Source organism: Rattus rattus, chromosome 16 (assembly GCF_011064425.1).
Source record: "Rattus rattus isolate New Zealand chromosome 16, Rrattus_CSIRO_v1, whole genome shotgun sequence".
NCBI classification, from domain to species: Eukaryota; Metazoa; Chordata; class Mammalia; order Rodentia; family Muridae; genus Rattus; species Rattus rattus.
Genome location: NC_046169.1, coordinates 43,925,209 through 43,939,780, shown reverse-complemented (window position 1 = coordinate 43,939,780; position 14,572 = coordinate 43,925,209). Strand labels below are relative to the sequence as shown.

At 51.0% G+C, this 14,572-nt stretch overlaps 1 protein-coding gene across 2 annotated transcripts in view; it reads right to left on the bottom strand.

The window, feature by feature from the left end:
* Fbrsl1 (fibrosin like 1) overlaps positions 1-14,572 on the bottom strand; it is an 88,357-nt gene that overhangs the window by 59,419 nt on the left and 14,366 nt on the right. The window contains exons 2-3 of one of the 2 annotated variants that reach the window (XM_032887236.1): positions 14,196-14,396; positions 11,126-13,433 (exon numbers count right to left, since the gene is read on the bottom strand). In XM_032887236.1, coding sequence (XP_032743127.1) covers positions 12,261-13,433; positions 14,196-14,396 — 1,374 coding nt within the window. In that variant the 3' untranslated portion in view covers positions 11,126-12,260. Of the gene's footprint in view, positions 1-11,125; positions 13,434-14,195; positions 14,397-14,572 lie in introns of those variants that run through there. The other variant, XM_032887237.1, reaches the window with a different exon arrangement.

The following is a 14,572-nucleotide window of genomic DNA, read 5'->3' as shown; positions in this document are numbered from 1 at the left end:
ACTCACTATCCACCCACCCACCCATCCATCCATCCATCCATCATCCCATCCATCCATCCACACATCCATCCATCTACACATCTATCCATCCACCCATCCATTCATCATCCATCCATCCATCCATCATCCATCCATCCATCATCCATCCATCATCCACCCATCCATCCATCATCCATCCACCCACCCACCCATCCATCCATCCATCCATCATCCCATCCATCCACACATCCTTCCATCTACACCCATCCATCCACCCATCTATCCATCATCCATCCATCCAACCATCCATCCACCCATCCATCCATCCAACCACCCATCCACCCACCCACCCACCCATCCATCCATCCATCCATCCTCCATCCATCCATCATCCACCCCCCCATCCATTCATCCATCCACCCATCCATCCATCCATCCACCCACCCATCCATCATCCATCCATCCATCCATCCATCCACATCCATCCATCCACACATCCATCCATCTACACATCTATCCATCCACCATCCATCCATCATCCATCCATCATCCACCCACCCATCCATCATCCATCCATCCATCCATCCACCCACACCCATCCACACATCCACATCCATCCATCCATCCACACATCCATCCACACACCCATCCATCCATCCACCCATCCATCCATCATCCATCCATCCATCATCCACACATCCATCCATCATCCACCCATCCATCCATCATCCATCCATCCATCCATCATCCACCCATCCATCCATCATCCATCCATCCATCCATCCATCCATCCATCCATCCATCCATCCATCCAGCTAATCAGCCAGCCAACCAACAGTCAAACAGCCGACAAGCCAACATCCGAGTCCTTTCTTGTACACTGGGCTCCTGTGGACAATGGACACACAGACACACACCTCTCCATGCATGGAGCCTTTAAAATCACATGGCTCACAGTTAATGAAGGGAAAAAACAAAACAGCAGCAGGTGCTAAGGAGGCAAACTGCAAAGAAAGGTGGGAGGACCATCAGAAAAGGCTGCTCTGTCTGTGCCACAAGGCAGGCAAGCTTACTGCCTATGTTGGACAGTGTTTCATTTGTTCTGTGATGTAACCACTTTGATGGACAAAGGGGGGCTAGTCTGTATGCTCCATTTTAGGAGGCTCCAGACATGGATCAGAGGTCAAGGCCCATCCAATCATTTGAAGTTTGCTCCTGCAACATGTCTGAGTGACTGTAGCCTACAGGCTCCTATGCACCCTCAGCAGCCCAGGAGCCAGGAAGTTTACAGGGAATGGCTGCAAGCCAATCCTCAGGGAGGAACCATAGGTACTGTACCTACACAAACGACTTCCTTACAAAGCCATGCCAGGTACTTCTGAGCAGTTCTCTTGGACTTGGATGTGGAGCAGGATGTCTGCCAATATGGAGTCCATGCAACTGCACATGCACTCCAGGAGGACACAGCCACATTCAGTCTCTATCTCTCCCCTTGTAGTCCTTTCTAGGTTTCTGAGGTCACCTCTGAGACCACAGTTCTTTTACCAGTCTTGTAGGCTGGCCATGTCTCTCATTGGCCTCATGTAGGAGATTAATTTATAACTGTGCTGTGTATATACGTGTGTGAGTACGCATGTCATAGTGTGTATGTGGAAGTCAGAGGACAAGTTATAGACATCACTTCTTTCCTTTCACCATGTGGGTTCCAGGAATTTGAACACAGGTTGTCAGGTTTAGCAGCAAGTACCTTTACCTACTGAGCTGTCTCTTTGTCCTAATGGGTTTGATGGTTTATAATTCTTTTTTTAAATTTTTATTTTGTGTGGAGGTATTTTGCCTGCAGGAATGTCATGTGCATGCACTGCCCACAGAGACCAAAAGAGGTCATGAGATCTCCTGGAGCTGGAATTACAGATGTCTGTGAACAACTGTCTAGGTACAGGGAATTGAATCCAAGTCCTCTGAAAGAGCATCCAGAGCTTTTGGCATTGAGTGACCTCTCTTGCCACGAGCTTTAATTATTCTTGACCGTGTACTTGCCAGACAGTGGCGTAAACCCAAGGCATCTTTGGACAGAACCCGAGGGCTCACAAACTTAGGGTCACTTGGCAGCTCCAAGAAGCAGGTTTAGAAGCCAAACTGGCAGCCGTGGGACTAGAACTTTCATGGGCCCTCAGTATTGTTGGGATTCAGTCCTTGACTCTAGGCTTTGCAGATCTATGAGGAAGTTGCAAGGAGAAGACTCCCAGACAAGGGGACAGGAGAGTTCCATTCAGGAAGTGACACGGAGGGAGGTGGGACAATGATTAGGTGTCCGGACAGATAGAGCTCACGAAACCTCAGAGAAAGGCCAATATTGTCCCACTGGGTTCCCAAGCTTACAATGAACTGATCTTGCAGCCCAGCATTTCCCACAATCCATAAATTCGACTGGAGTAGGCTGATGAGCCAGGCTGCTTCCCAACATCCAGCAGCCGCTGCCAGCATGTACTAGTGAAACATTTCCTACTTCCTGGTGTGAGTCTGGGTAGGACATGAGACATAAAAACTAAACTAAGGGGGTTGGGGATTTAGCTCAGGGGGAGAGCGCTTGCCTAGCAAACGCAAGGCCCTGGGTTCGGTCCCCAGCTCCAAAAAAAAAAGAAAAAGAAAAAAAAAAAAAAAAACTAAACTAAGGGGGGTTGGGGATTTAGCTCAGTGGTAGAGCGCTTGCCTAGCAAGCGCAAGGCCCTGGGTTCGGTCCCCAGCTCTGAAAAAAAAGAAAAAAGAAAAAAGAAAAAAAAAAAACTAAACTAAGCCAACAGAGACTTGCACCCGTACCTGTTCAATGTTAATCATGCTATCAACTGGGCAGACAGGGAAACGGAGGTGTACACAGCACTGTGCATGGACTTCTGCAGGGAACACATGTGATAAGAGGGAGCTTGAGGGTGGGGAGGGCCCTCCTTGGCACCAGTGCCTGCTAAATGCTGGAATACACACAGGGTTTCAGTCGACACTCCTTGGGAGACAGGAGGGCAGGGTGGAGAGTCCTAACTCACTCCCATTAGAAGGCTCAAAGCAAAGGCAGTGTTGTCTGGTAAACCAGCTTTATGGGAGGAAGAGGCCTTCGGAAATGCTTGCCAATTTCCACCGAGTTCCTCTAAACAGGGCAACCAGACTAGCAGGCTGGGAAAGGGCTCTAGTAGCCATGAATGGTGGCTCTAGCAATGAGGTTCCTCCTTCTCCCTACTCAACTCCCCACTGCACAAGGAAGTGATTGCTTCCAGGGCTGGTGGCTGGTGAACTGCTGTCCCAGGCAGGAAGCATGTGGTTTACTCTGGTACTCAGACACACTGAGGTTTTGGGTACAGAGACAGCCTGTCCAAGGGTTGGGTCCTGGCCATCTGTAGCTGAGCAGATGATAAAGGGCCCAGAAGTATCCTTTTTCATTTGCAGAAGTTAGAAAGTCTACCAGAACCCAGAGCCAGAGAGCATATGGACACACGTTATCATGTACACACACCAGGCTGTCCATGAAATGTGTACTATACACACCTCACCAGCTCCCCAAATACCTTCATGCTCTGGAGCACTTCAAGGGGCACAAAGGCCCACTGGAATCCCATCATTACTCAGGCTGAGAACACACACAAGACAGAAGGAACGGCAACCCTGAGTAAGTGCAGGGCATGACCTGAATGGTGTGCGGGAGTCTGATTGGTCACATACATGCTGGAGTATTTGCAAGGAGACAGTCACACAACCTCAAACTGATCCATACCCAGACAAATGCTTAATTTGTGGCTTCTACAGTCCACCTAACTGTGGGGCAGTTCACTTCCTGGATTAAGGATGAGGAGTACGGCTGCCTGGTTGCTTTGTGCTATAAGCCCTGGGAGATCCCTTCGAGGAGCAACCGTTCCCTCAGGCATCAGACCCAGGTTAGGCCAGAGAGGTGTGGTTAGGTTCCCCATCACTCAGCATGTCATCCTCTATGTGTATCCTGTATGTACATCCTATATGTACAGTGAATTCTGTATGCACAGCATGTCATCCTCTATGTGTATCCTGTATATACATCCTATATGTACAGTGAATTCTGTATGCACAGCATGTCATCCTCTATGTGTATCCTGTATATACATCCTATATGTACAGTGAATTCTGTATGCACAGCATGTCATCCTCTATGTATATCCTGTATGTACAGCATGCCAAATGTACACACCATGCCCAGCTTATATGGTGACTCCTGTATGCTGTAAGTACATTTTTAATACATGGCATTCTATGTGCATAATATATCCTATGTGTACAGTACATCCCATATGCACATGGTATGTCCTGAACACACACTGCACTTCTTTTTTTTTTCTTTTTTCTTTTTTTCGGAGTTGGGGACTGAACCCAGGGCCTTTCACTTGCTAGGCAAGTGCTCTACCACTGAGCTAAATCCCCAACCCCCACACTGCACTTCTTATATATGTTGTGCCCACACTCTGTGCCACTCTATGCTTATTCTTTTTAGGAGATTGACCCCTGCTCCTACAATTTTAGGACTCTGGAGGCTACACAGGATAGCTCATCTTGGGTCTAAGCTTGAGACTGACCCAAGTTACCCAAGTAACTGATGGCCTCCTGCAATGAGCTGTGCCAGGCAGGAACCCTGACTTGCTGGATCTCACAGTGCTGCAACCAGACTTCATCAGAGCAAGACCACGCTGAATGAGACTGAGCTGTGACTCTCTCTGATGTTCTTTGTTCCTCAACCATAACCCCTACTCACTGTCAGGGCTGAGTCCTGACTTCCCATGTCTCCTGAGAATCTAGAACAGATGCTGGCACAGCAAAGACCTCAGCCAGTACAGCAAGGAAACTCACCATTTCTGTTTTGCTGTCTCCAGTACAGGTGGTCCCTACGCCTGGGCAGCAGCACTCACTGAGTATCGCTGACTACACCCCACAATTCCCCTCTACAGGTACCCAGCAGTGGCTCCAGACCTAGGCACTCCGTACAGATCTCTCCTTTCAGACCTGAGCCCTCATGTAACTACCCCAGATCTACCTGGCCAAGACACTCCATTTGCTTCTTTCCCCATTAGCACCAACATGTCACTATTGTTCACTACTGTCCCCAGCGGAGGGTGGGGAGATGGCTCAGGGTGTATATTTCTCTTCCAGAGGACCCAAGTTCAGTTTCCAAGTGGCTCACCATTGTTCCCCACTTTGCTCCAGTTGCTGGAACAGCTCCTCGTACCTATGTTTTGCTGAGTGGCCACTCACTCACAGCACGAGCCCAGATGGAGAGAAAGCAAGCACAATCCATCTCTGCCTCAAGAAAGTATTCGGGTCTGCAGAGTCCAATGATGGACAGCACAGAGAAGGTCACAGCCAAGGGAAGAGGATATTCATGTAAATGTGTGAGACTTGCACCGCAGACCTGGTGAAGGGGATCCCTAGCTCTTCCACCCACGCCACCCAACAAGACCTGGATGGAGTTCACACTATACCCACTATGCCGTCTGGCACTGAGGGTCTGCTTTGTCAGACACAGCCCAGAAAGGAGAAGCACTCATGGTTGTAATTAGCATTAGGGCTCCAACTGGGAAATTTCCTTTCAGTGAGCCTCTTCTGTCAGCAAAGTTTCATGTTCGTCTGCTCTGGGCTCAGTTGGATTAACGCAAGCCCTATCTGCTACTTCTAGAACTATACCGTTTCTGTGTTGGCAGACTTTAAAAGGTTTAAAAGACTCGATGGGTTGCTACAGCTCCCTGCTGATCCCTGTGAGAGTAAAATGGTACCATGCTGGTCTGGAGCACCCCTCCTGGCCCACGTACTAAAGAACACGTGTTGGCCTCTGGAACTGCCCTAGGAATCACAGGTAAGAGATCAGACTGAGCCTCTGAAACCCCGCGCCCAATTCTTTCTTTGTTACAAGTTGTTTACCTCAAGCATTCTGTCACCGTATGTAAAGCTTACTAGTTAACAGACTGCTGGCTCATTTCTCTCCCTAATTCAGTGTGAGAGCTTGGTAGCAGGGAGTTGTCACCTCTGCCTGGCATAGCAGGCCCACTGAAGGGAAGCTCAGGCAGTGTTTGGGATGATTGTATCCCCATACTCAGCAGTACTGGAGAGCTGAGTGCTGGCCATCTTCAGGTTTCTCTACATGCATCTAGGATTCAGTTCTGTGGTGAGGCAATATATCCTTGCAAAGGCATGAGGAATTAACAAGAGACGGAGACCAGCAGGGTTCCAGGGAGCAACCATACCCTTCAGGAGCATGTGTCCAATAATCTGATTTCCTCTTACTAAGCCCCACTTTCTAGGGTTTCAACTGTGTCCCAGCAGGGCCAGAGGCTGAGCATTTGCACATGGGCCTTGAGGGATGCCCCAGATCTAAACCGCAGAGTGGTCTCATTTAACCTTCACAGGGATCTGCCTGGAGCCCTGGGAGCCCAATGGAACTTCAGCAGCCTGGGTCCTGAATGCACCTCCCTGACCCCAGTCCAAAGGTGCTTCACAAAGCTATCACACTTGAAACAGTCTGGCTTGGACACAGCAGGGGATTGGACAGTCTTCTTGGACACAAAGAAGGGGATTGGGCCTGCAGACAATGGCAAGATGAGCCTCCAGGCTCTGAGCCTCAAACCAGCAAAGTGGTATAAGAGGAAGAAACCACCAAAATCAGAGTAAAAATAGTAACCATCACACATTTAGTTTAAGTCTATTTTGCCTTTTTTATTTTTTCTTTCTTTTTTTTTTTTTTTGACTACAGGGTCTCAAGCAGCCAAGGGCGGGCTTGAATTTACTATGTAGGTTGGGATGAATTACAGGGTACAGGCAACGCACCCTGCTGACTTACTCTTTTCCTCTCATTTCCATATCCTGAAGACATACGTAAATGAACATTCTCACTCCATAGGGATAGGAGACTTGGGCCTAGAAAGGGGATGCCGCCCAACTAGAAAAGGCAGTGCAAGGAATGTGACACCTTGTATACATGCATGCAATTGTCAAAAACAAAAAATATTTAAAAAATTACATTCCTCCTACTATCACACACACGCACACGCACACACGAAACAGTGCTAGAGTATAAAAGTATCATCCATTCCTCAAGAGGGCATCCATTTCCAGCTCACTGGGCAATGAGGAAGCCACAGGTCTTGGCCCCGAAGAAAGTAGCCTGGCAGAAGTGAACAGGTATGTGGTGACTGCAGAGCTGGCTTTCAGGAACAGGAATCTCCCAATGCCTGACTGAGGTGGCAGAAATTTCTGGTCACAATGATGAGCAGACATTGCCAGGTGCCAGCTAAAGAAAGACAAAGCAGGTCAAGCTCACTAGTCCTCCCAATAACCTTGAAGGTGGGCTGTCGTGAGCTGGTTTCACAGGCTAGGAAAGGAACAGACAAGCTCACACCTCCTTCAATGGGCAGGCAGAAGAGCTCCTGGTCAATAAGGACAGAAGGGCCTAGTTGGGGAAAAGTGGGCAAGGGGTCACCACACAAGGACAGCCAGGAGAAAACCCACAAAGGTGAGTTAGCCCGAGGGAAGTTAGGTCCTGAGGGATCACATACAACGTACAGGAAGCTGGGCTTCAAGCTGGGGTAGAGGGAACACTCTGAAGGCCCTCTGACACAGGCCATACTTACAGGGAACACCCCCCCCCCCGCCTACCTACAGGCTAGCCAAGGAGAGCAGGAGCCTGTCTGTGGAGATGGCCAGGCCATCACTGTTGCCTGTGCTGGAATCCTGGTTTAGTTATTGGGTTCATACTGGGGAGATTATTGGGCTGTCCAGATTAGAGAGAGGCTAAACAAGGCGTGAACAACACAGTGTGCCTAAAATACCATCAGACTGCTGTGTAACAGGAAGAGGAGGGGGCTGATGGAGGGGTGGGCCCTGGAGGGGCAGTCACACATGTTCAAATTCAGGCTGGCAGCCACAGGGCAGTTCAGACTGTCCCTGCCATCCGGTAGAGACAGAGTACCACTGTGAACAACTTGCCATGCTCCTGCCTCAGCCCCCCAAATGTTGAGATCATAGGTATTTCCCATCACGCCTAGTTTTCTACCAGTTTTGTGACTAAATTTTTTGAGGAATTTATCTGTGTCACTCAGTTATTGACTTGGTTGGAATAAACCCATTCCTGATCATCTATTTCATGTCTACGGCACCTAAGACAAGGCAGTCTGTGTTGTTTTTCTTGGTTAATTTAGCAAGGGACTTCTCACCTTCATCATTTGTCCCAGTTACTTTCTATTGACAATTTGGCAGAACCTAGAATCACCTAGGAAGAGCTCTCACCTGGGAAAAAGAAGCCTGGATCAGATTTGACTGCGAGGCCATCCCTGTCCACTGTGGGTCTATCACTCAAACACTGGGATGTATGGGAAAACCAGCTGAGCATGAGCAAGGAAGCAAGCCAACAAGCAGCCTTCTCCCACGGATCCTACCTTCAGGCTCTTGCCCTGAACTCCTCTCCTGATGCCCTTCAATGACGGACTATCTCTTGGAAGCGTAGGCCTAGTAGATTTACTAGTAAGTCTTTTCCCCATAGCTGCTATCGCTGAGCTATCTGAGACCCTGTGTCTGATTCTGCTAGCTCCCATCTCCAATATATGTCTCCCATATCCTCAGGCCCCATGCTAACATTCCATGTGGAAACACAGGTATCTACACACAAACACACACATACATCTCAGTGATATTTTTAAAGACAAGATTTAAGTAATAAGGCTGAACTCACGACCCTTCTTCAGTCTCCCAAATGCTAGGATCACAGGTGGGCACCTCTGATCCATTACTGATTACTTTCATAATTACATCTTAAAATGATAACGCTTTAAGTAAGCAAACTTAAATGATATCTATTATAAATCCCAGCACTTGAGAGGTAGAGGAAGGCAGAACTCTGGGAGCTCAAGGCCAGCCTGTTCTACAGAAAAAGTTTCAAGAGAGCCAGGTTTACACGGAAAAATCTGCCTCAAGAAACAAAAAACCTCATTCTGATGGTTTACTTTTGGTGTGGCTTATAAGACATTTCGAATCTTTGTGGCTCATGTGTTACTTCCACCAGCAGTGCTACTCTAAGTCCAGGCCCTACACACACCTGTCTATACCTTTTTCTTTTAGAAACTGCCCAGGAGGTACTGTAGTGGGACTGAAACACCAGCTCCTGTGGACTTTCCCCTATCTCTGCCAACTGTGGGGGGGCATCCACCTGTCACTTCCTCTTCAAGCTGAGGGCCATTCTGCCACTTGTGCACTGGGAATCTGAGCCCATCTAGGAGCGTTGACAGGCAGGTAGAGATCCCAGGTCAGACCATGCCACCTGCCATACCCAGGGGCAGGGGCAGACACCTCCTTTCACCCAAATAAGCAGCTCCAAGGCCCTAAGACATTCTCCTCCTGTTTCTGGATGGCCTCACTTTCTTTGCCAAGGTTTGGTTGTTCCCTCTGCCATGTGCCCCACTTCTAAGATAGTTAGGCCCCTGCAGGCGTATCAGCTGGAATTTGCTGGGACTAGTTTCTGGATGAAACCTGGTGAGCAGTTTGGGAAGACTGGTAAACTTTAGTTCACAGGCTGTATTTCTAACATGGAGGGCAGGATGGACTAGCATCTGCCTAGCTAGAAAAACCTTTGTAGCCTTGCAAGGTTGGGTGAGTCAAGTAAAATACGCACGCACGCACGCACGCATGTGTAAATGCCTTGGGGAGGTCATATTCAACGTAGCCTGTGCTTGCATTCTTCCCTCCTAGGCTGCCCCAATTTGCATTGACTGATCCATCATAAAACCCAAGGAACATTCTACTTCCAGACCCTACAACAGGGGCTACCTAACCTCCCAGGGAACTTAAAACCACTCGAAGGGCTCACCTTTCCGTTACACTCAGTAGGGATGCCACTGGCTTCTTCAGGCTCCCCTCCCCTCCTTGGTTATGCTACCTCACTGGCAGCTAAGGAGAACTACACTGAACCTGGTGTAGAAGCCCTAACAGTAAGAAGCTGCTGATGACCACTGAGACATGCAGATGACGGCACTGAGCCCAAGGTCCATTTCCAAAGGATCTTCTAGACCCCACTCATGTCACCCCAACTTGGATGAGCCCACTGCCCACTGGCCCCTACAGCTGTCATGACCCCAAGCTTCCTTCCAGGGCAGTTCCAGGCAACCTCACCTCAGGACCCATACTCCCAGCTGCATACCCTGGCAAGCCCACATAGCCTTTGGTCAGACTACAATCTGACAAATCCAGAGGAACCTGGATCTCCAGCTGTTCAGAGTTATCAGTATACCACAACAGCAGATCCCCAAGAGAGGTTGCAGAACATGGCCCATGTATGTGACCCAGCTATCAGGATCCTGGCGATGCTGCCCTCCCTATGCTGGGTGTAGTCTTTGTGTAAATGTATATATTTGAGTGCAGACATACATGTATCAGTGTCTCAGTGTTCTCAGGCCTATGAAGGTCTGAGAACAGCTCTCAAGAGCCTGTTCTCTCCTGCCACCTTGTGGCATCTAGGGATGGGGCCTGTGCACAAGCACCTCTCTACCTGCTAAGCTATCCTCTCGCCCACCAAGTTCAAGTAGTCTTAAGTATCCAATGCCAAGTCCTAGTTCCCAGTCCTAGAAACCCAGCTGGCTATGGCAACCTCAACCTTCTATGCTAACAACTGGTCTTTCGACCCTGGGATAGGCTAAGCGCTGCAGTGGAGGATGCTAACAAGACCTTCTGGCTCCAGGCAGGACCAAAGGGCCTGTGTGGGCATAGCGCCTCACCAAGAATAGATTTCCCTAATCCTTGTAGATCCAGGACAATAACACTGGCCCTAGGATCCTTGGGCTACCCCATGTAACCAACCCTCCTCAAAACACTGGCACAGAGAGGCCTGGTTCAGAGGGGCATGAATGCTGTCCTCAAGAACTCCACCCTTGGGGGTTGGGGGTTTAGCTCAGTGGTAGAGCGCTTGCCTAGCAAGCGCAAGGCCCTGGGTTCAGTCCCCAGCTCGGGGGGGGGGGGGGAGGAGAACTCCACCCTTAGTGACTCAACATCTCCCTCAAACCTCTATTGCTTATGCCAGGACAGTGCTTAGTGAATGGAAAGCCAAATCTAGATACACAAAACCACTCAATGGAATAAATCACAGAACACGGAGTACTTAAATTATAAAACACTAGTATTATAAAAATGGTGTGGCACTTTATTTTTAAAATCAGAAAAATAAGTCCCAAATTTCTCGGTTCAGAGGCTGTAGTTGAACAACAGAATGGGGCCTTCTCAGGTAAACAGGTACCAGGTTAAGACTGGGAGCCCTGGCCCACTCAGCCCAAGGAACCCCAGGTAGGCAGCACAGAAGGTCCAAATCTAGTAGTATGTCCTCTGCTCTGGTCACTTCCCCTTCAGGGGCTCAGTTTAGCCACTTGGACTCCAGTGTGGGGCTGCCCTGAGATGGGACTGGGGAGGGGTTAACAACCTCGATCACAGGTAGAGTGGGCTGTGGGACAGGTGCAGGCCCAAGAATGTCTCTGTAGTAACAGGTGTCAAACTCAGGGCTGAACACTGTTATAACAGGAATAGAGTTCAGACAGGGGCTTCCAGTTGCCCTACCGTGCCTCTGGGGTAAAGGAAGAGCCCTGAGAGGTGGGGAAGCAGCCACTGAGTCACCACCCTTCACATCTCTCATGTAGCTGAAGGATCTTCAAGTAGACACTAGCATCATCCCACAGGCAAGAAAACGGTGGCCTGAAACGCAGCCAACCAAATCCACAGTATGGTCCTGAGTCACCTAAGCCATTGTGCTCAGGGCAGGGAATACATTGATGGGAAGAGGGAGTGAGGGGGAGACAGGAGAGTGAAGCCTAGGCTGGCACTTCATCACACATGTCCACCACATACAGGCATACATAAGCATACCACTCACACCTGCACACATGCACGGGAGACAGAGATGCAAAGACAGTGTTGGCAATTAGAGGCACCAAAAGATGCTGAGGGATCCCAACAGCTCCAAGTCCTTAGTGTGACTGTGTAACCTTGCCCAGGAGTCGTCCATCACAAAGCAGCACATGTGAGGAGCATAGTAACACCAAGAAGCCTGACAACCGTGGAGGGGACAGTGGGATGACATGGAGTTCATCTCTCCTTCTGATGCGATGGGCCCAATCAGGCAAAGTAGTCTGGAAACAGCCTTGGGGCAGTCTGGGAAACCATCTTAGGCTTAAAGAGAGCCGGCTCTCATTAGTGCAGTCCAATTGTAGCATTAACGAATTCACCCAGGAAGTCATCTACAAGCCTCAGGCTCCAGGACTCACAGATGGGGCTTGGCGGGCCACCCCTGGGGCAGAGTGTCGAGTCCACTGTGACCTCAGGGGCCTGAAAGGATGGCCCAAAATGGAAGGCCGGGGACGACGAGCTGGCACCAGTCCCAGTAGGGACTGCCGTCTCAGCTGACAAAGAGGCCTCAGCAGAGGCTGGGGGGCCAGGCCTGGCTGCCCCAGAAGGGAAGGACGATCAGGAAGAGGAAGTAATGGTTGGGGTTTTCGAGGCTGGTCTGGGCCCAGAAGTGACCGCAGGGGCTTCTTCGGGCCCATGAGGGGCTGCTTGGGTATATGGGATTGCTCCGGGCTGGGACGTGGGCACTTCTGTTGTGACTGTCTAGGGCTCAGCAGGGCAGGCTTGGGAGGACTAGTTTGTTCAAGGCTTTCAACTAATTGTTGAGGCTGCTTGGGGCCCACTGATGACTGTTGAGAGCAGCTAGGCTGGCCCAGGAGGGATCTATGGGGCTGGCTCTGCTGATGTGGGGCCAAGAGTGCCCGCTGGCGGCAGCAGCACTGGCCTGAAAGGCAGCTGTTGGGACGACGGCGTGGGCGTGGTTGCAAGGTGAGAGTCCGAGGGGGCAGGCACTGCTGGCATTGGACTAGCAGAGACTGTGGGGGTGGGCAGTGCTGCCCTGTGGCAGCCCTACACGGCTGGTCACAGGGACACAGTGTGGTCCATGACCGCAAAGGCTGGCAACGGTGCCATACGGTCAGTAGAGACCGGCAGAGGTGACACGAGGTCAACAGGGACCGAAGTGGGCGGTAACGATGCCATGGAGTCTGGATGGACCGCAGGCGCTGCCTGGAGCCTGGAAGTGCCAAGAGTGGCATGCGGGGCTGAGCCAGGCGTGAGCGCTGGGTCTGGCTGAGCTGATCTGGGGCCGGAAGCAGAAGCTGGGGACGATGGTGCTGACCAGGGCCCAGAAGTGGGCGCCGGGGCTGGCAGGGCTGTCTCAAGCCTAGAAGTGATCGATGGGGCCAAGCACGCTGACCCAGGGGCGGCCGCTGGGGCTGGCAGGGCTGCCCCGGGGCTGGGAGGGGCCCCTGGGGCTGGCTGGACTGGCTGGGCTGTTGCTGCTGCTGTTGCTGGGTCGGGCCGTTCTGGTGCCAGGGGCTGGCTGGGAGCGGCCCCCCTTCTGGGGAGCACACCTGCATGGAAGAAAGAGTATGTGTCCACCTGGGCAGGTGCGCCAGCGGACCCCCCATCCTGCCCAGGCCCAAGACATGCTATTCCCTCTCCAGAGCCCAGTTCCCAAAGGAGCTCAGAGCAGAGGCTTAACTGCTGAGAAAACCCCTTTCTGTGAAGAGGGCACAGAAGTAAGAGTCCCCAGGAAGGATGCAGCTGCAGCACTGAGCCATGACCCAGGACAGACCCATGCTCAGGCAGCCCAGCCCAGCTTCCACCTGCTCTGACAGACCTCATCTGGGCAGGAACGCTCCTCCAGGGGGCCATCCTTTTCCTTGGTTTCTCCTTTCACTCTTGGACCACCAACCTGAAGCCTTTGGCTGACATTCCCCTCTCTTAGCAGGAGCATGGTCCCCACATCCATTTACAGAGACACTCTAGATGTCTCCAGACACCTAGTCGGCGGAACCTGACGGACGCAGTGGGAAACGGGGCCGGCCTATCAGCTTGGCACTGTCACCCATCCTGGCCAGCACACGCCCCTGTACTCCTGGGGAGAAGCAATAGCACTGGCCAGGTAGGCCTTTCCAGCTGGGCAGACAGACAGGTCCCCGAACCTCTGTGACCAGCCTGGCTCCTGTCTACCCCATACCCCAAGCCCAGCAACGATGGAGTGCATTGCCAGGCAGGCCAAACGCCGAAGGGTGGGGTCCAGGTTCTTGTATAGTCCTGGTACAGATCCCACAACTGCAGGTCTTAAGAAAGGAAAGGGCACAGATGCTCACCTGTTTTGAGGGCTGCAACGGGACTTTCCTAGTCCCTTCATCGCAAGTGGGCTCTGTATCACAAGTGGGACTGCCCACCTCCAGGGGCTGCCTGTTCTCACTCAGCTCCGAAGATGGGCAGTTTTCTGACTCTCGGGGCTTCTTCACGAGGCGTTGATCCCATTTCTCCTTCCGCTCATGTGGCTTGAGAGCCATGTCCTTCTGCAGAGGGAAAAGGGAATGCTGGTCAGCCTGTGGGAACCCTAGGAAGACAGCAGATTCCAAGGCTAGGGTGACTCCTGTGTAAGGAGCCTCTAACTTGAAAAGGCCATGTTTAAAAGAGAATGGACAGGTGATGAGTGGATGACGTATGAGGCCCTAAGTCCTCATGGGCCAGT